General features: G+C 42.0%; 3 protein-coding genes across 3 annotated transcripts in view; 1 reads left to right on the top strand and 2 right to left on the bottom strand.

Annotated features, from left to right (window-relative positions):
- Positions 1-2,241, top strand: part of ctnnal1 (catenin (cadherin-associated protein), alpha-like 1) — a 43,449-nt gene extending 41,208 nt beyond the window's left edge. The window contains exons 17-19 of the mRNA XM_083680318.1: positions 272-391; positions 1,706-1,789; positions 1,955-2,241. Coding sequence (XP_083536444.1) covers positions 272-391; positions 1,706-1,789; positions 1,955-2,119 — 369 coding nt within the window. The 3' untranslated portion in view covers positions 2,120-2,241. The remainder of the gene's footprint in view (positions 1-271; positions 392-1,705; positions 1,790-1,954) is intronic.
- Positions 2,242-3,179: 938 nt separating this feature from the next.
- Positions 3,180-5,638, bottom strand: abitram (actin binding transcription modulator). Its single transcript, XM_083680317.1, has 6 exons — positions 5,480-5,638; positions 4,993-5,044; positions 4,471-4,600; positions 4,086-4,162; positions 3,905-3,974; positions 3,180-3,782 (listed from the first exon to the last, which is right to left on the bottom strand). Exons 1-6 carry the CDS (start codon positions 5,547-5,549, stop codon positions 3,645-3,647), a joined length of 537 nt encoding a protein of 178 aa, XP_083536443.1. The 5' UTR covers positions 5,550-5,638; the 3' UTR covers positions 3,180-3,644.
- An 11,232-nt stretch (positions 5,639-16,870) lies between these two features.
- sla1a (Src like adaptor 1a) lies at positions 16,871-22,558 on the bottom strand. The gene is made up of 8 exons (XM_083680082.1): positions 22,403-22,558; positions 21,734-21,831; positions 21,347-21,446; positions 21,012-21,098; positions 20,615-20,718; positions 18,964-19,095; positions 17,913-18,042; positions 16,871-17,560 (listed from the first exon to the last, which is right to left on the bottom strand). Exons 2-8 carry the CDS (start codon positions 21,804-21,806, stop codon positions 17,344-17,346), a joined length of 843 nt encoding a protein of 280 aa, XP_083536208.1. The 5' UTR covers positions 21,807-21,831; positions 22,403-22,558; the 3' UTR covers positions 16,871-17,343.
- Positions 22,559-22,766: the final 208 nt, after the last annotated feature.

Below are 22,766 nucleotides of genomic sequence, written 5' to 3'. Positions count from 1 at the left end.
ATCGCCAGACTAATTCCATCCTAGCTTCCTAACTGTTTCATTGTGTTCTCTGGGTTAGGGTTAGTAGTTAGTAGCTAACTAACCCTACTAATAAAAGGTTAGGGTTAGGGTTAGTAGTTAGTAGCTAACTAACCCTACTAATAAAAGGTTAGGGTTAGTAGTTAGTAGTTAGTAGCTAACTAACCCTACTAATAAAAGGTTAGGGTTAGTAGTTAGTAGCTAACTAACCCTACTAATAAAAGGTTTCTATATGATATTGTGTGTCTCCCAGCTGGTTGATGAGGAGAAGGCGGTGGTGATGTCAGAGATGGAGAAGTTGGTGGCGTTATGTCAGCAGCTTCAGATGGGCGCCAAGACACCGGTCCAGGGGAAGGCTGCCACCTTCCAGAAGGTATGGCTCCCATCACAGGACTGGAATCATTCTGTTAGGCAGCCTGTGACGTTTGTGACATCACACTGTTTTAGCACAGTACTGATGTAGTGTCAGAACGTCAACTCATACTCTTATTGAAATGAGCGTACAGATTCAGAAAAACTTTTTTGTCTTGTGACTGTATAAACAACATTGCACATAAACATTACAAAACAACGTAAAAAAAAAACCCACACACAATACATTTATATGTTAAGCTGTTAAGACGTAACAAAACTTGGTCAAATACGAACAGTCTGTTGATGGAATGTCATAAAGAATATTATCAGGGGGGCAGATAACCATGAATATAGTGGTCCCATGAAGGGGAAGAATGTGCTCCTCAATTTATGTTTGTTTACCACAATTATTTCCCCCCCCCCCCCCCACACACACACACATTGACGTTCACTCTACAATATACAAATAATAGCCCATTTTCAGCCCAATACAAGTTTGAAATACTTTCTACAGCATTCCTCCCGTAATTTAAATCCAGGGTGCTGTTTCACAGAGAAAAACACAGAAGGAACCTATAAAGAGGATCTTGGACAATGTTGAACAAAAAGGACAGAGATAACTTATTCTTAATATAGCATGGGGAATCATTGTTACTGCTTAACAGAGGTCAATCATAAAAGCACTTATAGTCAAATTAAAACACTTAATGATGCTGAGCTTAATGAGACTCCATTAAAAGCTGTCGGACAATGAGGCTCAGGTCACCTTGTGGTAGTGGAGAAGGTTGAGATCCAAAATGGAGGATGGTGAAAAACATTTCCTTCTCTAGTAAATGTGCATCTCTTTGATGGGCATTGGCTTTCGCCTTCGTGTCATCTAACCAAGACAGAACAGCCCTCTGTCAGAGGTTGTTAATGTGTTCTGATCAGGGAAAGGTCATCGCCAAAGGCTCTTTTCAGATGGGGTCAGTGAGAGACAGAAAGAATGAGAGAGAGAGAGAGAGAGAGAGAGAGTGTGTGTGTGTGTGTGTGTGTGTGTGTGTGTGTGTGTGTGTGTGTGTGTGTGTGTGTGTAGGTGTGTGTGTAGGTGTGTGTGTGTCTGTGAGAGAGAGAGAAAGAGAAAGAGAGAGAGAGAGAGAGAGAGAGAGAGAATCGGCTGCCTATCTTGACAAAAATCTATCAAGAAACCGATTCAGCATCGACTGTCAACAACAGCCTACAAATTGATATGGAATTGGAAGTTGTTTTCTTTTGAATACCTGAATTGCTAGATCTTAAATTAAAGTATAGGCATTTCAGCCCTGTTTCAGCCGTCTGCTGTGTTTCTCTCTAGGTGGACTCCTCCATACAGAACACCAGAGCCATGATGACTGTGGTGGTCTACCTCCTGCCACTGTGTAACAAGCTAGTCAGAAAGGTCTATGCACTTTACATTCATTCGACGATAACTTTAATATTTAATTCTATGTGAAAAATAATGACTTTAATCAGCCCATCCAATATGGTTTTATACTGTATATTATTCTATACGTTTTACAGTTTATTGACCTAACTGATGTCATCCTCCTCCTCCCTCCATCAGTACAAGTCAGAGAGGAGTAGTCTGGGCTCCCCGCACAGCTGGAGGGAAAGGCAAGTGTCCACGCCCGTCAAAGAGGACGCGCTCAACGGCAAGAACAGCAACGGCTTCGGGGTGAAGTCCCTGGAGCAGCACATGGCCAGCCTGACCTTCCTGGAGAGCAAGTAGTCAGTCCTCTGGTCGATCTCCAACCTGTATCTTCTTTATTCTGTCTATCACTGACCCGGAGCAGCAATCCCATCCCTGCCCACCAGGAGGCAACACAAGCCTCATGCACACATGACGACACCATTGGCAGGGCACCCACTCGAGTAAGGGTGGATTTACCCTTAGATGCTGATCTAGAGTCAGTTTTGCATTTCCGACCCTTATAGTGTTTCACGGATTTGTGCCCCTGTGTGATCAGCCCATTGCTTTGTGGTGCACTGTAACCTGTAGCACATCTCAGCCAAATGCAAAATGTAGGAGAGAAAAAAAATGCTGAAATTCATCTGCGGTGCATGACGCCATCACCAAACAGGTGGCTGTGAATCCGCCTCTCATCAACCTGTGATTAGGCTGTTACACTTGCTTTCTGATGTTACTCACAGGGTGGTACACCAAATCCCATCATGGCTTAGCAGTTGAGTGGAATGCAATCACACCTTGATGCCAAATATGGGCGTAACGGATGGTTGAATCTCCATATTGTGACACTTGGCTTGCTAATAGACTGAAACATAAAACTATTATTGCTCCATTTCACCAGAGGCGGAGACAGTTTGATCAACCTGACCTTCTTCTGTCTTAGAGCATTAAATCATTCAGTGTATGCTATACTGTTAAATCATTTTTCAAAACGCCTGTCCGAAAGATAATTGGCCAGGCACAGTAGTAAAATGAACTGTGGTGTTTAAAGCTGTTCCTTTGAAGTGTACCTGTCACTGAGACTATCATTATGGACTGCCTTGTGTATTACAATGTATTATGGTACTTGAAACATAGATATATGTATATATACACAGAGGTGATAATGATTGTGGTACTAAGCATGAGTGGTCAGTGTGAAGGCTGAAGTAACCATATAAAGCTTTAGAGATGACTGAATGAGAGCAGCTAATGATGTCTGACGTTGAGTAAGCAGATGTGAAGATATCCTGTAGTTCTAGTTTTGGACCAGCTATCCTTTTGACAGTTGAATGATTGATAAATAAACAACACAAATCTAAATAAACATTATTTTTTATTAAAAACCAAGTTTCTTGTGTGATTTATTCATGTGTGTACACAGCAACAACAAAAAAGTATTGTCAGAGCCAGATTTCAGCCTGTGAAGTACATGTCTATAAAAAAAAAACTATGGATTACATCTTCCTGGCATCATTTGAAAAATCAGTGTATTTTCTCACTGTCCTCAAATAACGCAACCATGAAAGCTTAGAAAAACTAACTCCTCAAACGACTTTCAATTACTTTCATTTTGTAATAATAATGCAACAAAAAGTATGTGTCCTGAACTTGCTACTTCTTGTAGAGGATCAAAGCTTCCATATGCCTGTTTCTCTGCGCTGTAACTAAGCGCAGGTAAAAGTCCATATGTTGCTATGGAGGTTATGTGGCTCTAAGGAGGAGGGAGGAAAGAGACGCTGCCCCAGGATGGTCCTCTGCCTCGGGGTGAGGCCAGTACGATGAGTCCCTGGGAGCTCCACCGTCCTCAGCAGGGCTCCGGCTGGGTACTGGTCCGTTTAGAGACAACGCTCTCGTACTCCTCTCTCGTCAGGAGACCGTCTGTGACACTCTTGCTTTCCTCAAATTTGGGCAGGATGACAGCAATGTATCCTTCGGTGGAAGGCTGACCAGATAGATACGAAAGACAGGAAACGTAAAACACAAACATTAGAACATTAGACTGCCCGACAACGGTTTTTGAACGAACTCAAAAGTATGTGCTGAAAGTATGAAGGTTTAATTCACCTTTTGAAGTAAGAGACCTGGCCTTTCAAGTATGTCCTCATTGACCTCCAACAGACGGCCCCTTATACAGCTGAGAAGACAATTTCACACAAATTCAGCAAGACTAAACTTGAGCAGGGATTGGATAAGATAGAAAATGCAAGCTAAGTTGAGACAGCAAATGTACTATAATCAACTTCACCTGAAAATTGTGTATTCAACACCGTCCGTGCATGTTATTCTACACAAAGGAGCAAACTCTGTAAGGAACTGCCCTCCCTGTTGACAAAGCAGACAAGTCTTAGTTTGATATTCACAATTCAGGAAAACCCGATGACCACACTCTCTCCACAAGAGTACAGTACACTGACAAAAATAACTTCAGTTTTAGCCGTATGTTTTGTTTAAGTAGTCTGATTGATGTGATTGTAAGAGTGACATTCCTATTGAGAACGCAAAGCAAAGTGATGACTTGTTTGAGACGGGTCTCTCATTGACTTCTAGATGACTGCAGCTCAGACACGCCATGAAATATCACGCCATGAAATATCACGCCATGAAATATCTGCTGGAGCTTATGTACATACTCGCTTGGACTTCCCCGACACTTTGTTCTGTAGGCGACTGCAGCCAGCGCTGATCTGGTAGTTGACGCTCTTGATGGTCCGCCCATCTTGAAGGATAGGATGACTTTCTGCCAGGGTGATGACACATATTCTGTAGAGAAGACATACACAAATCAGAACGTCTAATGTTTCAGGTTCCACTGAAGTCAAATACAAATGTACTGAAGTAAAACGCCACTGGATTGGCTGTGTAGGAAGTATACAGCATGTTCATGAGGCACTTAATGCAATAGGCTTATCTCTGTAAACTGCTGTATTCAGAATGGTGATGGAGCCGTGCCTATTGGAAACTTAATCTCCTGTCTGCCTCTGCTGATGGAAGCTACAGTCTAGCCAACAATAATGATTTTACGCTTCAATGTCTGTCATTGGGTGAAGGCAAGTATTGTCAGTAATGAGTTGTAAATTGTCATAATGTGATGTTCAGCCTCATATTTGCATCCACTCATCTCAGTCGAGGGACATTAGTTTAGGTGTTCCTACCTGTTAGAGTGCTGCAAGACGCAGTGGTCTTCGCAAAGCTTGCCCTTGATATCTTGGTACAGAAGAGAACAAGATAACAATCATATCATAGAAAGACCATTGATTTACAAAATAAAAACCCGAACCCAACGCGGGAATTCATCCCCAACCCTCCCCGAAGTCGATTGCTGCAGGCTTTTGTGGATCTGATACCAAAAGCCTGCATCCGTACACCTCGTCTACCTCTACTGTAGCTCCAGCCCGAGCCCATAACCCGGTCTCTAGCTTCAGCGCCTAACCCATGCAGCAAAGCCCATGTGAGCTCAGGTAGTATATATTTATTCATAATCTGGGGCCAAATGCAGCCCACTCCGTCAAAAAGTTAGTTCCAGCAAGAGGATGTAACAGGCAACCCCCGATCATAGTTAGAAAAACCACGCGCAAAACAAAAACACACATGTAACAGCTAGCTCACACTACATGATTTATACCCGGTAGCTACATTTACCTGTTTTATACCATCGAGTGTAATACCGATCGATAACAGAGGGTGCCTCTTTATGATCCATGTCTTCCATTGATTAAATTAGTACTACAGGACCTGTGACAATGCCATAAAATGTTAAACAATTTAGGGAAATAATACACAGTTCACTGAAAAGCTTAGCTCTCTTGACGGAGTGTAAACGGTGTTGCACTAGTGGTCCGTCCCCTATTAAAATTCGGAAAACCGCTTGAACGTTCCGGAGACCTTTCAATCGCCTTTGAAATGCTGAAGAGGATTTTACATTTCATTGCCATATCCTGCTGTCAAAAAACACATGGCATTCCCGGATAGCCCTATTTTTTGATAACACCTTAAATGTCATGTTTTGTTGCAGATGCAAGGATGTTCTCATCAGTCCAGAAAGGGCACACATGCATCTATGTCAATATGTTTGATTTCAATATTGCTGTCTCATACCCTTCAAATCCATGTGATCCGTATGATTTATAATCATTTTCATTTTCATAGATTTTTACTCATTCACTAAACAATTACTCCGGAATTAAATGTCAAAGTTATTGGACAATTTAAAGAGAATTTTCTGACAAACTTAGTCAGTGTCCTCCATGCTTCTGTTCTTCTCCCTAGAGGGGGATGATGCAGAGAATATCAGCAGAGATAGGACTGCTGCTGTATCTCAAACCTGTATAAATTGCCTTCTCAGGAGAATATAGACCAGCTTTTCAAACCACTCAAAAGGTCCATTAATTTGACTGAAGATAAATGAGGATACCAGGCCTCTATGGACAGGTGGGCTTTTGCAATTTCCCTCTATTATTGTATCAATGTCAAGCTATTCAGAATTACTTTGACACAATCTTAATTGGGGCTGTCACTGTGAAAGCTTATTTTCAACAGTTCTGTATATTCAGTTGGTCTAATGTAATATAGATTATTATATACTATGTAGTATTATGATCAATATGTCCCTAGTTGTCTGTAATGATCCCCTGAGAACCCTCTGACTCCTCTCAAACAAAGTGTGTTGGGATCATTCTCGTGCTTTTCATTACGAGCTATATTCCCACTAGGTGTCACTGCAATATAAGCTAGAGAACGTTAAGGCCATGTAAATCATGGCAAAAATCCATCAGGATAATGCAAATCATATACAGAGTCTTGCCTTCTAGTATCATTGATTCACATTGGCTGGACCCTCTGTATAACCATCTTGCTACCAATCTCAGTGTGTTTATTCTGAAAGGTAATATCCCATATAACATCTCCTATTATGAATACTGCACCATTCTATTATATTATATTTACATAAAAGCTCATATTAAAATAACATTTGTTCTGCTGCAATGGTTATCACAGGCCTGGTTATCAAATGTCCCTCCATGTGATAATGATGTAATCATTTCTGAGGGTAAGGCATAGGAGAGGAATTGAGTGGTTACAGAATGTTTCCCTTTCTGAGTTTCAGGAAAAGACTCATTACTGATCGGTCAGATTCCAGGCATATCTGACGTGGCTCTTTCATTATGTAAATCATTTGGAGAGAACAGAGAGAGGACTGATAAGATGTACATTTTCCAAGCTGAACCGAGCTTCGGAAACTTCTATGGTTGAAGAAGTTTCCAAGATCTAAGAAATTTGTTTTTCCATTAACTACTGCACTCCTCTGCAGGGTAGCGCATACTCTATAATTGATTCAGAGAAACAGTGGATATAGATAATACATTTTAAAAAGTGTTGGACCGATTTAAACAGTTCCCAATCAACAAAATATTGGGGGATAGACAAGCCTCTGTTGAGCTACATTAGTTACTCCATTCCATCATCCTCTGGGGAATTATGGGAAGGATATGACACAGCCGTGACTCAAGGCCCTTGACAGTTCATCAAAGCATTGAGTTGTGTAATTATACACACTTATATACAGTAAGACCAAGGTGTATTTGTATTATTCTAACTGGTTGGTGGCCTGACTGGGTGCTGCTCCTGAGCATTCCTGAGACATTTCATCACTTGCAGGGCTCATTCTAGCACACCAACGCCCCTTTTCGTTACTGATTAGCAAGCGTAAGTGAAATGAACGTGCCACAGTCTGGTCTGTACTCTATACCACACACTGCTCTTAGACGCAGGGCTTCAAACCCCCTGGTCCACCACTTTCTATGCTGTTTCTCCTCATGCTATGTCTCCCCTTACATGTCATGACTATCACAAAGTCCCAAAATTACAACAAAAAGTTAGGGGGGGGGGAAGGAAAAGGAAATAAGTGGTGAAATTCACTTGTACATCTGCAGCAGGTCCACTAATAGGGGTCTCAAGTGGCTCCAGCTGTAGACAGCGTCTGTATATGTAGCTGCACTTGAGTGAATAAGTAGCATAATTGTTTGTCTCTGTTTATCTTGCTCCTATGATGGATTCAAGATTCAAGAATCTATCAAGAGGAATAGACAGAATAGCATTCTTTCGATACATGGAAGCCATCACTCTACATATCTCATCCACCCTGCCAAAGTCGTGCCTGATAAGGAATCAGAGGAAAGGCTATATTGTCTGAGGAGCGGAGAAATTTTGCATGGCTCCAAGATATTTTGAGGTTCAATCAGGTCATAAATAGCGGGCCACAGCCCTTATCAGTCTCTGGTGCAGTAATGCAATAAAGCTGTAGTGGAAAATGATCATTTACTCCATCCACAGTCTACAATCATCTGAAACACATTACCAATCAGAAGTTGCTGAAGAGCTTTCCATGGCTGTGTATGGTTATAGCTAAGTCTCTTGACGCAGAAGGAGTGAACTGTAAAATGTGCAATGCGAAATGTTGGACAGAGAAAGAAGTTTTGAAATTACCCAACTGTCACTTACTGTCACTTATTACAGGAGTGATGTTGAGGGGAGTTCTCTGAAGTGCACAGTGGCCTCTTGAACATCTTATATAATCATTTCTTTTAGCCCAGTAAACTGGTAGAGGACGGGAGTGATGTTGCTTCCAAAATAAAAACCACTTTACTTTTTGGCCTTTGTTGTTGGAGAGAAAAGAAGATGTCGTTAAAATGCCATTGCACATTAAAGTAAAGAGCTTTATGCCCTTGAATATTCATTTTAGCAAAGGATTATTTCATGCTGGCACCTGCAACTCTTGAGTGGATAAATCAGCTTTGTATGCTTCCTTTCCATGATGTAGAGTTATGTGAGGATAGAATTTGATCCCAAAGAAATGGTAACTCTGAGATGGAAACACCCTTCTTGAGTGTACTGATCCTGGATTATCTTTTCACAGAAGCGGTGACAGATGATTTTGTTTTTCTCCTCCCCTGCCCCTTATATTTCTACCATTACCATTCAGAGGGAGGTGCGGTTAGTATTGTAGCCTCCCTGAATGACAGTGTTCTGCTATTACCTCTCCTAAGACATCAGGGCTTTTAAGGCACAGGTTGTAGAGAACTCACATGAAAACATGGAGCTCTGCTCAAGCGGCTCTCCCTAAATTGTAGTAAAAAGTATGGTAAAATGATGCCTTAGTACTGGGCTGGTCAAGAATCAATCTCTCACTCTCCTGGGGCTTGTTCATGGCTGCTCACCAAAGCCAATGACTCTGCAGCAGGCTGCTACCAAACATAGCAGTCTGTGTCTGGGGCACTGAACATGGCCATGGGAAATTTTCATATTGTATTTGGTTCCTGATGGAAGCGTCTTAATTATCTACAGGACCTTCCCTCTCTCCCTGTCATCTAGTTAGACGTAAACCAAGTGAAAATTCACATTCCACAAGTCAAGTTGATGTTAAACTAGGTAGACATCCCTGTCATAACCGAAAGGCATGCTGCATTTCTGCTTATAACCATAGGCAGTAACAGGCGGACATGACATACAAAATGCAACAGGTACAGTATACTGTATGTTTTGTGAAGTGAAGTTGTGAAGAGTTATGAGATTACCACCTCCGAGAACTAGTGGTGGTGTTGGTTGAGTTGACATAGATGTGAGCGATGGTGGTGGGGGTAGGGAGGCCTATAGTGTTCTATTGGGTAGGCGGTGCGGGCTTGGTAAAGTGTTTTGTTGGCTCATTGCCCACCTTGGCCATGTTGGAATGTTCTAGTGCTATTAGCTCTGATCTCTCTGCCAATAGACTGCAATCTACAAGTCAGTAGCCCACGCATGTCACTGACGAAACTACAACAGGAAACGTGTGACCAAAATGGTGGACCACTGATATTAGTGACGCAGCAAAAGTTTCCACTCTTCAAAGCTGTCTGTTTTCATTGTTCCTAAAATGGAGCAACCAGAGACCAGCGTCACAGACTAGCCCACTCACGTTACTGGAAATATCACAACAGGGAAGCACAAATTGTGACCAAAAAGGCCTAATTGTGGACCAGTGCTGCTGTTAGTGTTGCAGAACGTTCGACTCTTAGTTCTGCTTTTGTTGTGGCATCTAAAATTATCATATTAATCTCGGGCAACATTCATATTCTGACTGGAAACTGGTCATGACTGAATGGGGCCTGGTCGTAAATACCGTACATGTTGTCATCATAGAGAAGTTCAGATCTTGGCTGGGGACCTCAGACTGATAATTAAAGATAAAAAAATATTTTAAAAAATTCCTCTGACCTGTCCTGTGTCTCCCCTCCTTTCTGCTGACAGTGCTCAATGTGGTCATGTAAACAGACACATAACTCACTGCTAGAGGACACTGTGCCTGTTGGTTGAAGACAGAGGGAGTCCTGATGGACAGAGCATGGTTGGATCCAACAGATAAAAGGGGGACAAACACTTCTCTACTCAGCCAACTTCCCACCTGGTTCTCATAAATGAAGAAGATCTCAGTCAGTAAAAGTGCATTATGTGTCCCTGGCGACACAGACACTGCTAACCCCGGCCCCTAAGCTTTCACATTCATCACCTGTGGCCCAGAAGACTGAGGAGGACTTTCAATGGATCAACTCTACATTCTGTTAAAGCCCAATTATTTGCACTCTAGACAAGAACTGATCTGAGGTCAACGTTGGTCTACGATTCGCCATTTTTCACCATAAGGCAAAAGTCTAAACTCATTCCTGATGCCCATAATTTGATAGCTGTCATTTTCCTGTCATTTCTTAGATAAATAGGCTATGGGCTGTAGGCTATAGAAGGAATGCTATGTACTACACCAAGTAAGGCACACACACACCCGCTTGGTTCAACAAGTATACTCAGCTTATATCTGATCTAGGATATCTCACAGCCTGAGTTTACACGCTTAGTTGGCTATAAACTTTGTTATATGATAAACAGGCAAGAATGTGTGGATTTAAAGGTGCACATTTGTTTATGTCACCAAAGTGTTCTGTTTATATACATTCCACAAAGTCATATAAGCTAAACAGCTAATAAGGTGGTGTACTAACACATTCTGCTTATGTTAATCTGTCTCCATCTTTATTGGGAACCATCTGGATAACAGCTGTTTAGTTTTTACAGAACCTTTATGGAAAGTAAACGTGTCTCCAAGTCTCCAATCTGCATGCTACCGTTACATGTATTGTAGTCAGCTTGCTGTCTGGGATGATACAGGTCATAACTATGTTGGCTTTGAATGATGGCACACATCTAGGTCATTCTATTTTATCTGAACCAAAAACGTCCTCAACCCATCTCCGGTGTTCTCAGAATAAAGTATATATCTTTCCTCCGCGTTGAAACTCAATCCAAAGTGAAAATGGTTTCTTTTTGATATTTACTGTCTCTCTTTTTGTAATATAAGTAGTTTCTCTTATGTGAATGTGCATTGTAAACTATAAGTGGCTAAAACCTACATTTTTTGTCATGGAAAAAAAATCTCTTTCTCAGAATGGCCCAATTAAAACAATGACTCATGTTTGTCTCAAAAGTGTTTATTTTAAGTGGTGTTTTGTAGATCTTGATAGTTAATTGTCTCACAAAAAGTGAGCGGAACCTGCAAGCAATTTTGGTGCCGTGAAAATGCTGCAACATTTAGATCATACCACATAGACGGGGTAATTTTATCGCAGGCATGCATGGAATGAATTTATATGCATGCCTACGATAAAATTACCCCGTCTATGTGGTATGATGCGAACGTGTCAACTGAGCCGTTTCAGACGTTAGATATCACTGTTATTGTTTTGTAGTCAACTGTAGTCACTGCTGCCTTGCATTGATGTCCAATGAGTTATAATATCTGCACAATTAGCTAGCATGTCAGAGAATAGAATGTAACTGGTAGACACACAAAACCAACACTTTTAAAATAGATAGTGCATATATGCTGCTGTCTCAATTCAAACTGCTTCTCTGAAATATGTCCAACTTCCTCTTCTTGGGGTTGATAGAATGAAAAGAGGCACCCTGGGGAGTTGGATTAGAACTCTGGCGGGGTTTAGGAGTTCTGAACTCTTCTGAAGCCTTCCAGTTTTTTGTTTGTTTTCCTCTGGCTCTGTCCGTCTCTCTAGACAGACTTGGCCGTGGCTGTATGCTTTGGCCGAAGCTTTCTGTTTGACTTTCAAGCACATCTTGTCATGTGGCGCAGAGGAAGCTAACGCTAACACCAAACCTTCCTTTTACTATAACTGAGGATTCTTTTTTTTTGTGTGGAAATTGTCATGTTGTTCTTACTTTTTCATGCACCCCCATCTCAGTGCCGAATGCAGTCATGAAGGGATGTGCCAACCAGTCCCAAGACTCCAGTGTCTCAGTGGGTGTTGCATCACAACTCTGGGAGGCTAGTTTGCAAGGGGCTATACACTTGAGGCTATACACTTGGGGCTATACACTTGAGGCTATACACTTGAGGCTATACACTTGGGGCTATACACTTGGGGCTATACACTTGAGGCTATACACTTGAGGCTATACACTTGGGGCTATACACTTGGGGCTATACACTTGAGGCTATACACTTGGGGCTATACACTTGAGGCTATACACTTGAGGCTATACACTTGGGGCTATACACTTGGGGCTATACACTTGAGGCTATACACTTGGGGCTATACACTTGAGGCTATACACTTGAGGCTATACACTTGGGGCTATACACTTGGGGCTATACACTTGGGGCTATACACTTGATCTTATTTAGAATCACCATAGCCTGATAGAACTCACCTAGCAGTTTCATGTTCCAAAAACACGCTCACTCTTCCGGAACAATCTTTTCTTTTAAGTTGCTACGCCCAGTACTGTAGGTCAGCCAGCAGTCATTAGCCACCTACAATGAAGGTAGATTTTGTCCTGCGGTATTTGTTTGTTGGTGTTGTCGATCCAGTCAGCCTAAATGGCCCTTGTGGAAATCTCCTACCTATTCACAGAGCTACGTTGGTGTGAGTGATTACCTAAAGTCTTAGTATGTCGAATTCAATTAATGCTCCACTGCTAATAAAGGTCACAGACTGAAACGTTGTTGAAGAGTGTTTTTGGGAGTACATTTTTAACTATGTATATTATTATTGTTGCCCATCTCAGTGACTAGAGGACAGAGCGAGATTAGACCGTTTGACAGTGAGGAAGTGGTTGGTGTTAAAATTAGAGTGGAAAGTATGAGGCGTGAATAATTAGTTATAGAGAGCGGCTACATGAGAAGCTGTGACTTGACACACCTTAACAGTTCTTAATATGTAAACAACCATGGATGAACCAGAGTTCACAACAAGGCTGTGTTCGCCTGTTGAGCTAAAACCTAAACATTTGACTAAAGGGTTAACACACAAGTCTTCTGGTCACAACCAATGCTACGCATCACAGCATAGTCCTCTGAACCACTTCTGCTACAATAAACCCTCCAGACACCACAGTACCCACATGCACAGTGTGGAAATGAAACTTGGAGTAATACTGTTGTAATTAGTCCTGTTGGAATTAAGAGAGGGAAACACAGAGCAGCCCTCTTGATTAAGGAAAGCAAACATTCATCTGGAGCTTCTTTTTTTTTTCAAGGCACACAAGCGAGCATCCAGAGCTGATGCAGTCAGAGGTTTGGACAGCTGCGTCTGCTCCTGAGCTCTGCGCGAAGGATGTGGGTGGATTAACAGAAACCTGATTACATAGAGCAGCCTTTACTCACACGAGGGAGAGCCTCACTTCCAGGAGAGAGAGAGGGAGAGAGAGGGAGAGAGAGGGAGGGAGAGGGAGGGAGAGAGAGAGAGAGGGGGGGGAGAGAGAGGGAGGGAGGGAGAGGGAGAGAAAGAGAGAGAGAGAGAGAGAGAGAGAGAGAGAGAGAGAGGGAGAGAGAGACTTTGATATGCCAGCATTCTTAATGTTTTCATTCTCACTCGCGGCCTAGGCCACCACACACTGCTGGATCCACTGGAACATCAAACAAACCTCAGAAAGAAAATGGATCTGAACTGCAAGAGCGTCTTATCTCAACCCCTTTTTAGTCCCATCTGAAAGTGCATTGACCCTGGGTTCGCTGGTGGGAAAACACACGAGTGTTGTGAGGGTGTCTAGTTTGTTACTGTTGAATGGCCTCTCTTTCGTTCTCTTCACCACCGCGTTCTGTTGTCTCAATCATGCATCCGTGCGGCTGTGTGATCGTTGGCAGAGCATATACGTATTCTCTGCGCTCAACACTTCCACATTTTTCGGGAAAATACTTCCTAAAATATTTATATTTAAATATTAATATTAAATATTTCCTACAGTATTATTGTCGGATGCTTGGATGTGAATATGTGAGATCTGTGAGGTACAGAAAGGGTTGGCTTGTTTTGCTCCTAAAAGGGAAGTGTGTGTTGTGATGGTTACCCACAGTGCTTTGGACATGACTATTTAGTATAAGGCACAGCATTTATAATGGTACCAGTTATAATGGTAGACCTGTAAGGTAATTGTCTCCTCATTCCACACCAGAGGACATTCATGTGAATATTCATGGTTGGCTTTGGTAAACATGACTGATAAAGCCAAGTCTCCCTTAGAAGAGTCATCCCTCAGTGTCTTGATCCTGAAATAAGCTGATATCTAAAGAGCACAAGGCTGGTAATGTTCTTTCAGTGGGACTGACTAACACAAAAAAACGAACCAAAAGTCTGACTATTGCGGGAGCTATTGTGTCTACACACCCACCGTGTCAGTATGTGCTTATGAAGGCGCTGTGCTAATGACTTGCTGACTGTACAGCAGGCTCTGCATGGTGCAGCTGTAGGGTACAGGGATACCAGATGTGCAGGCTAGTGCACATGACACATGACACCGAACATAGCAATACACACACACACACACACACGCACGCACACACACACACACACACACACACACACACACACACACACACACACACACACACAATCAGCTGCTTTTGTTTGGTTTGACATTTTAATGGAATTCACTCACAAGAAAGTGCTGAGTTTGTCTGAAGTAGTCAGACACACTGTGAGGTGCTTGAGAAATCCAATGAAATTATATGGGCCTTGTTGCTGACTTTGTTGCACCCTTGGCTCAGTGTGTGTAGCAAGCCAGGTTCAAAGTAAACTTGTACCTTTGCTCATTGCTGACTTTTATGGGTAAATTTGTTCCGGGAAGGGGAGTTGATGAATGGTCAAAAGGTTCCACATAACCTTTGTACTGTTGAAAGTCCTTTGGGGGGGGATGCACAGGCACATTTCCCTTGTGTAAAAATGTAACTAAATCTGATTTGCATACAGTAGATCCTCTACTCAGGGAACTGTGGGTATGACCTTATTTTACTGAACGGTTTCAACAGTACGTGGTAAAAAATGGGTCTGGTAGCTACTTCATAGATTTCAACACACATGGTAACAACCTTGTGCAAACCGGTGCCTGGTGGTGGTTGTTGTTTTCACTGACGCGTGTGCCTTGAACGTGCGTGTCTGCTTGTGACGTGAAAATAAATAAAAACATAAAACTATTGTACTTCTGACATAATATCTGACGTAAACAATGAAATTGGTCCCAGGGAGAAGACTACAGTACATATAGTAGTTGGAAACAATAAACATCAAATTCACAGTCCAAAACAGTCTTATTTGCCCAGATGGAATACAATGTTTAACATGGGTTTCAATGGGGAAACATGCTTTTTGGCAGTTCTCCCCATTGCCACATTGTATAGCTGGCTTCAGATTGTCTCTGCAGGATTGCTCCCCTGGATGGGACGGAGAGGGGCACACCTTCCTACTCCCATGAGAACAAGCTTATTTTGTTGGCCTTAAACTATGTGGTCTATGTGGTCTAATGAGATAAGAAATTGATTAACATTAAATCATTAACCGTACAGTTAACACAGAAATACTACGTAAATACCTAGAAGTTTCTGTACCGTAAAATAAAACGGCAACAGAAGTGTGAGTACAAGCTTTTCTGTCCCTGTTCTGCTTGCATTCTCAGACACAGTTCTCATCATACTGCCCTGTCCTCAGTATGACTCAGATGAGCCACACATACCAGACCAGACAGACTCTGTAGAGACGGGCACTGGTCTAAGGACTTAATCTGACCATTAAGCCATGTTCCATGTGTACAAATATACAGTTCCTTTCACTGGTGATTGTGTGCACATGATAATCACCCCCGCACTATATTTGCATAGGCCCCTGTATGGTTAAACTATCAAACTATCAACGGCCACTTTTTTTGAGATGCAATAAATTGACAAAGGTGAAGGTAGGGTAAGGTTTGGGTTTGCATTTCAAGAGTTAGGAATAGGGCTATACTAAGGGCTATAGTTAGTTAATGTTGCATCAGACAAAAGATACTTAAGAGGAACTTCTCCAATCAGCATATGGTGTCCATGAAGAGGATTGTCGGGACAGATGTAACGACAACAGCATGACACAATGCACTGAGCCTAAACCAAGGCCATTTCAGCCTGTTGCTTGTCCGGATGTTTGTTTGGATTTAGGAATGCTGTGTTATTCCAACTCTACTCGGTTCAGACCTCAAACCCTGGGTTACGGTCAACGGCACAATAGGATTCTGCAGTGTTTGACGTGGCTGTTATGATGCAATTTCAGTTATTCCATTAGGCATCGATGGAAAGGTTATACAGAAATGAAACAAAGTGACGTTCAACGTGGCCAAAAGCAGAAAGCAGAAGTGGCTGTGGAGATTATGTATGTGATATGGCATATTTTCCATAACCAGTGATGCAAGTGATGCTAATATGATCTTCTGGCTGCAGTTTTGCTGATAAACAACTTACAATATCCCCTCAAGAAAGTAGCTCTGCATCTGTATGCAAGTCTTGTGCACCAAGAGAGATACTATCTACAATTGATGTAATACTTTATTTTTCCTTCATATAAACAACAATGTACACAACTTAATTTAATTTGCATGTATTTAAGCTTCTTAGATTTTAATAGTTTGTAACAGATTGTACTGTACTAACACACATCTGCCTAAAGATATACACAAACACGCATGCATGCACACGCACACGCACACACACACACACACACACACACACACACACACACACACACACACACACACACACACAAACAAACACACACACACACACACACCGTAGCGATCAAGTCTTTCATTGACTGTCATAATGCCAAAATGTTTTCACTGTCTGTCGGAACACTCAGCTGGTGCTGTAGACACACACTACAAAGGTTATTTGTCTCTCTGAGTCTTTCAATCCCTAATATCAGCTCAGTCCTCAGTGCTCAGGAAGGAAGGACCCATGTGTGTCGTAGGTAAAGGAATAGGCACAGCTACATTCTTCATGCCAGTTTCCTGTTCAATGGCTCAAAGTGCTGATTTGGGCATGGCTGGGGCTGAGTCCTAGCCTGGCTCCAGATCTGTGTATGCGTTAATCAACCTTTCTGGCTGTGTTTGGGACGACACAGTAGGAGTAGGCGACATCACCAGAAGGTCTGGGATTACCAGGCTATCTAGAAGTCATCCTCATAATCCATATTATCCGGGTTGCTCTCAGAGTACATGTAGACAGACTTGCTCTTCTTCTTGCGGTTCTTCTTCTTCTCCTGTCCGGTGTCCTTTGTTCCAGCCAGAGACAGATAAGAGGCGATGCTGTTCCTCACTCCATAGCTCACCATGGCATCCCTGTTGTCTGGGCAACGAGGATTCTCAGAGGTCATGAGCTCTGCCCTGTGATTGGTGGATGAAGATAGAGTGGGATATTGTTTTATTGTTCTATTTTGTAAATGTGTTATTGCTATTTTGTTAATATTTTGCTATTTTGTAAATTTTTTGTTCATATTTGCTTATATATTGTTTTTTTGTTTTTTCTATGTCCCATGCACCAACCTCACCAAGTCAATTTCCTGTATGTGCAAATATACTAGCCAGCTAATGATCTGAGGGCAGGAGCTGTGTCATCGACCATGGAACACTGACGTTACAGATGAACAACTGACAACTACTTTCTGATTCATGGCTGATTCAGTGGCAATATATATATGCAATGCAGTAAAGCCCTGTGGGTCAGTAGCCACTGTACCTGTCTACTTTCTTCCAATCAAAGTTGCGTCGCATCACTACAGGGGGGGCCTGAGGGAGGGTGTCCAACGTGTTGCTGTTTCCAGACAGGCAGGGGGAGGTGATTGCACAGCACAGACCATCTGCAGAGTCTGAGAGATCAAAGATGTGCTGTGTAAGGGAAGAGCCACACATCACGTATTTGTATATACACACATCTGTACATTTGCGTAGACCCACAGGATAGACTCCTCACAACACAAAGCAAACCACTTTGTGCCATCAGCCATCTTTACACATACACTCACTGAACACTTTATTAGGAACACCTGTACACCTTCTCATGGTGGAGGAACACCTGTACACCTTCTCATGGTGGAGGAACACCTGTACACCTTCTCATGGTGGAGGAACACCTGTACACCTTCTCATGGTGGAGGTGGTGGAATAGTGTGGGGAATGTTTTCTTGGCACGCTTTGGGCCCGTTAATACCAACCAAATCATCGCTTGAATGCCACAGCCTATTTGAGTATTGTTGCTGACCTGTTTTGAGAGCAAAGGGAGGTCCTACCCAGTATTAGTATAGTGTTCCTAATAAAGAGCAAAGGGAGGTCCTACCCAGTATTAGTATAGTGTTCCTAATAAAGAGCAAAGGGAGGTCCTACCCAGTATTAGTATAGTGTTCCTAATAAAGAGCAAAGGGAGGCCCTACCCAGTATTAGTATAGTGTTCCTAATAAAGAGCAAAGGGAGGCCCTACCCAGTATTAGTATAGTGTTCCTAATAAAGAGCAAAGGGAGGCCCTACCCAGTATTAGTATAGTGTTCCTAATAAAGAGCAAAGGGAGGTCCTACCCAGTATTAGTATAGTGTTCCTAATAAAGAGCAAAGGGAGGCCCTACCCAGTATTAGTATAGCGTTCCTAAGAAAGTGTTCGGTGAGTGTACATCTCACTTCTACATCTCACTTCTCACATCTCACCAGAAGAATCTGCTGATAAGATAACAGAGCAGCACTATATTAAACACACCGGGGGTTTGTTTTTTTCAATGTTGTTGTGTTTCCAGTACTTACCAGAGTAGTGGTTGATCATATCCTCCAGGCACTGGAAAGTAAGGCGAGGGGAAATGTAGTACCAACTGTTGTCCAGTCGGAAGATGCGATAGTGCTTGATGGATCTATGCTTCACAGAGAGAGAGTAGACACCTGCAGAATATAGAATAAAGCAGAAAAAAGGCATTCAATGAGATATTCAAATTCAAATAGAGGGCCAAACAAACAGGTCTGGTTTCTATTAATCAGGAAGGACAGCAGTTCACCTGGGACACAAGGTGAGTGGACACCAGATGAGTGGACAAGTAGTACCTAGTAATTGAATAGCTCTACTTTATGCCCATAGATTAATGCACAGTATATATCATGTACATTATTGGACAAAATCTGCAATGAAGAGGAGGATGGCGCTCATAGTGAATCACAGGATAGTAGTGCCTCACAAACTAACGGTAGAGCTGTGTGTTTTATTTCATGTGCACTGCTATGAAGAGGGAAGTAGTGAACTTCTTTCTCTAGCAGTTCAGTTTCCTATTTTTTGGATTTCATCACAGGTTGAAAATATCATCTAGAGAGAACATTTTCTCACGAGAACAGTCTATGGAACAGAGTGTGACTGCATGAGCATTAGAAAAGTACTCAGGACATTCTTAGAACGAATGGTTCTATATGGAACCAAAAAAGTGCTATGCTTTGATACATTACAAGGCACCCTCTAAAGGTTCTGTATACTGTAGAACCATTTTAAACCATTTTAAACCATTTCAAACCATTTTAAATGGGTCTTATGAAATAACCATAGGGGGTTCTTTAAATGCTTCTAAAGCCATGGCATATCATTTGCATACCTAAAGAAACTTAAATAGTTCTATTTTATAGTCTAAATAACCTTAGATGGTTATATGTATATATATATATATATGAAGTAAAGTATGAATATGAATATGAATATGAATATATAAATATATATAAATATATATATATATAGTTTTAAGATGGTTCTATTGTATAGATATTTTATTTTGTCTGAGTAGTACTAGCCCAGCTTCAGGAGGAGTGCAGGCAGTTCACATTGGAAGACCACAACAATTGTGTGACATTGCGGTTCCTCAGGGTCACATGATGACATGCTTGTCGTACTAAAGGTTGAATGACCTTACGCAACAATTTCAATTTTAAGACGAGGGCGAACTGACAGACTTGCACACTTCATGCCAGAAATTCACAATTCCATAGCAAAAGGAGGGAGCAATGTACTGTGGCAAGTTGGCTAGGGAATTATGGGTAATTGTGAATTTGGGTTCTTTATGTTGCAACCTGTGATGTTGGTTCATGTTTGACTCTGACCGTATTACATCTGTGCTCATGTTAATGTGAATGGAATGAGAAAGGCAAAAAGGTTGCAAATAGCAACTCTTTGATGAAAAGCTTTTATAAATGAACCTCAAAGGCACCATAAAGAATACCTAATAACCACACCTAAGAGTGTATAATTAACCGTACCAAAGTAGAGATGATATCACAGTGTTTCCCAACCATGGTCCTGAGTATTTGTTCTATTTGTATCCTAGCACTAACACCCCTGATTCGGCTATGAGTTGAACCAGCTGTGCCCCTACAGGGGAAAACACTGACATACTGTGTGGCATAAAATCTGTTAGTTTGGACTCACCTCTTTCCCTGATGCTCTCCCTGACCATGAACGAGCCCACTTTGTTGTCAGGGAGAAGTAGGAGGGCCTCCGCCTGCTGCCTCACCACGCCCTCATACAGCCATCTTAGAATGAGATAGAACTGAGTTAGTCACACAGCCAACTTAGAATGTGAGGGAACTGAATAACCACACAGCCAACTTAGAATGAGATAGAACTGAGTTACCACACAGCCAACTTAGAATGAGATAGAACTGAATAACCACACAGCCAACTTAGAATGTGAGGGAACTGAATTACAACATGGCCATCTAGGACCAATAGCTCAAATAATCACTGATATTTTGGGAAAATAGCCAAATCTGTCCTTTGCAGCGGAGTCGTCCAGAGGGAACTGTTGATGAGTGACTCTGCTTACCCGTGGTAAACCTTGGCAACATGGCTGTTGGGGATGTAATTTTCACTTCCTGTTTGGCCAGACTGGACTCTCCACCAGCTAGCTTCCCTGTAATATCACAAACAAAATCGAAGGGGAATTGCAGCGTGACCTAAATACAGTTACAACAAAAACACTTGTAGGTTTGTGATTGCTAATACAGACAGAGAGCGTTTTAACTGGAGCATATTGCCTTTCCTCCCACACCATTTGGAGATGTATATATATGTTTTTATATGTTTTCATGTATGATTTTAAATGTATCCTTATGCTGCACACAAATTGCCCCTCGGGGGACTGTAAAGAATTGGACATACTGAGAAATGATTCTCAGCTTCTCTCCCATCCTGAAGATTGGCTCACTGATATCTGGAGAAGGGTAGTCTTTTAGTACGACCAGCATGTCATCGTGTGCCCCTGAGGAACCACAATGTCACACAATTAGGCTGGAAATCCACACAGAGACATCATTTAACAATGTACAGTAGGTTAAACCTCATATTAAAGTGAATGGTGCACTTAATCACTTTGGCACTGTATGTTGATCAAGGTCTTTGATACTGTATAATGTGGCAAAGTTGTTTTTATCATATAATTTTATCACATCATCAAGTATCCCACATAATGTATTTGTCCCAAGTCTGATGTTCACTGTTTACTATTACAATAGTTCTGCATCTTCTAAAATGTACTGTAATCCTTACCCTTCAATACACCGTCATGGCTGTTTGTATTGGTTGTGTTGCCGGCACCGCCACCCTTTATCACGTTCCCCATCGCGGCTCCCCGATGATCACAAGCTCTGAAGACAGACCGACAGAAAGACAGACAGTCGTAAAGTCATGTCCAAAAAAGAATGAGTGACTGTTTTGCCAGTGACTGTTTTGCCAATTCCCCACCCAGTATTGTCCCCTGCACTGGTTTTGTAACTTCCTATTAACGGTTTGAAGTGTTATCTAGCCCAGGACACTTGCAGCAGAATGAGGAAGCTCGGGCGAGGGTTGCTGCAGTCTGCTTAATGTCTTGCATAATCACAGAAATATTTTGATATTTTGACATTTGGTATCTAGACTTGTTGCGACTGTAGGCGATGAGTTGCTTAATTGAAAAATCCACGCTGTGAATTATGCAAGATTTACACCGTCAACAACTCACAGTGCTAACTTGTCTTGAATCACCTCACAGCCGCTCAGGACATCCACTTTAACATCAACATCGACAATTTTGCAAAGTCATACTGTAGGTTCAACTTTCATTTAATTACATTGAAAAGAAGTTTAGGAGTTTATTTTATTATTACCTTAGTGTTATTACACACAGTTGTTATTACTTAAGAGGACCGTTACATTTCGTAGAAGGTTCCGGTTACATACCTGTCAGGTACGCATCACACGTAATTGATCCTGTGTTGGTGTCAGACTCGGTGGGGTAGTAGGTGCCCCGCTGGGGACATGGTTCTTGGCTCTGCGTCTTTGCGAGGAGCTAAAGGGCCCATGTCAGTCTCTAATGACTCACTGCCTTTATTATGTGACAGGGCTTTACACCCTGGGCTGATGAACTGTCACAGTAAGGCAAGAGCACTTCCTCTGGCCACACACTCACGTCCTGTCATGAAATGAGGAAGACAGAAATAGAGTGAGAGGTCTACTAGTTAAACAAAACAAGCGAAAGCGCCACTGGTTTAAGGTTCTAGAAATGACACTAAAAAGAACCAGGTAATATCCATTCATTATGAGG

This window comes from Argentina silus, assembly GCF_951799395.1.
Source record: "Argentina silus genome assembly, chromosome: 11".
NCBI classification, from domain to species: Eukaryota; Metazoa; Chordata; class Actinopteri; order Argentiniformes; family Argentinidae; genus Argentina; species Argentina silus.
The sequence above is the reverse complement of the archived record's forward strand: the minus strand, read 5'-3'. Positions and strand labels throughout refer to the sequence as shown.

Excerpts from the sequence above, each read along its gene's own strand:
- abitram (XM_083680317.1), bottom strand. The coding sequence starts at position 5,549 with ATGGAAGACATGGATCATAAAGAGGCACCCTCTGTTATCGATCGGTAT. Across the intron at positions 5,045-5,479 it reads CACTCGATGGTATAAAACAG|ATATCAAGGGCAAGCTTTGC; the intron begins GTAAATGTAGCT and ends TTCTGTACCAAG. Across the intron at positions 4,163-4,470 it reads TGTCGGGGAAGTCCAAGCGA|GGAGGGCAGTTCCTTACAGA; the intron begins GTATGTACATAA and ends CTTTGTCAACAG.
- sla1a (XM_083680082.1), bottom strand. The coding sequence starts at position 21,806 with ATGGGGAACGTGATAAAGGGTGGCGGTGCCGGCAACACAACCAATACA. Across the intron at positions 18,043-18,963 it reads TATGATCAACCACTACTCTG|ACTCTGCAGATGGTCTGTGC; the intron begins GTAAGTACTGGA and ends TTGATCTCTCAG. Across the intron at positions 17,561-17,912 it reads GATTGGAAGAAAGTAGACAG|GGCAGAGCTCATGACCTCTG; the intron begins GTACAGTGGCTA and ends CACCAATCACAG.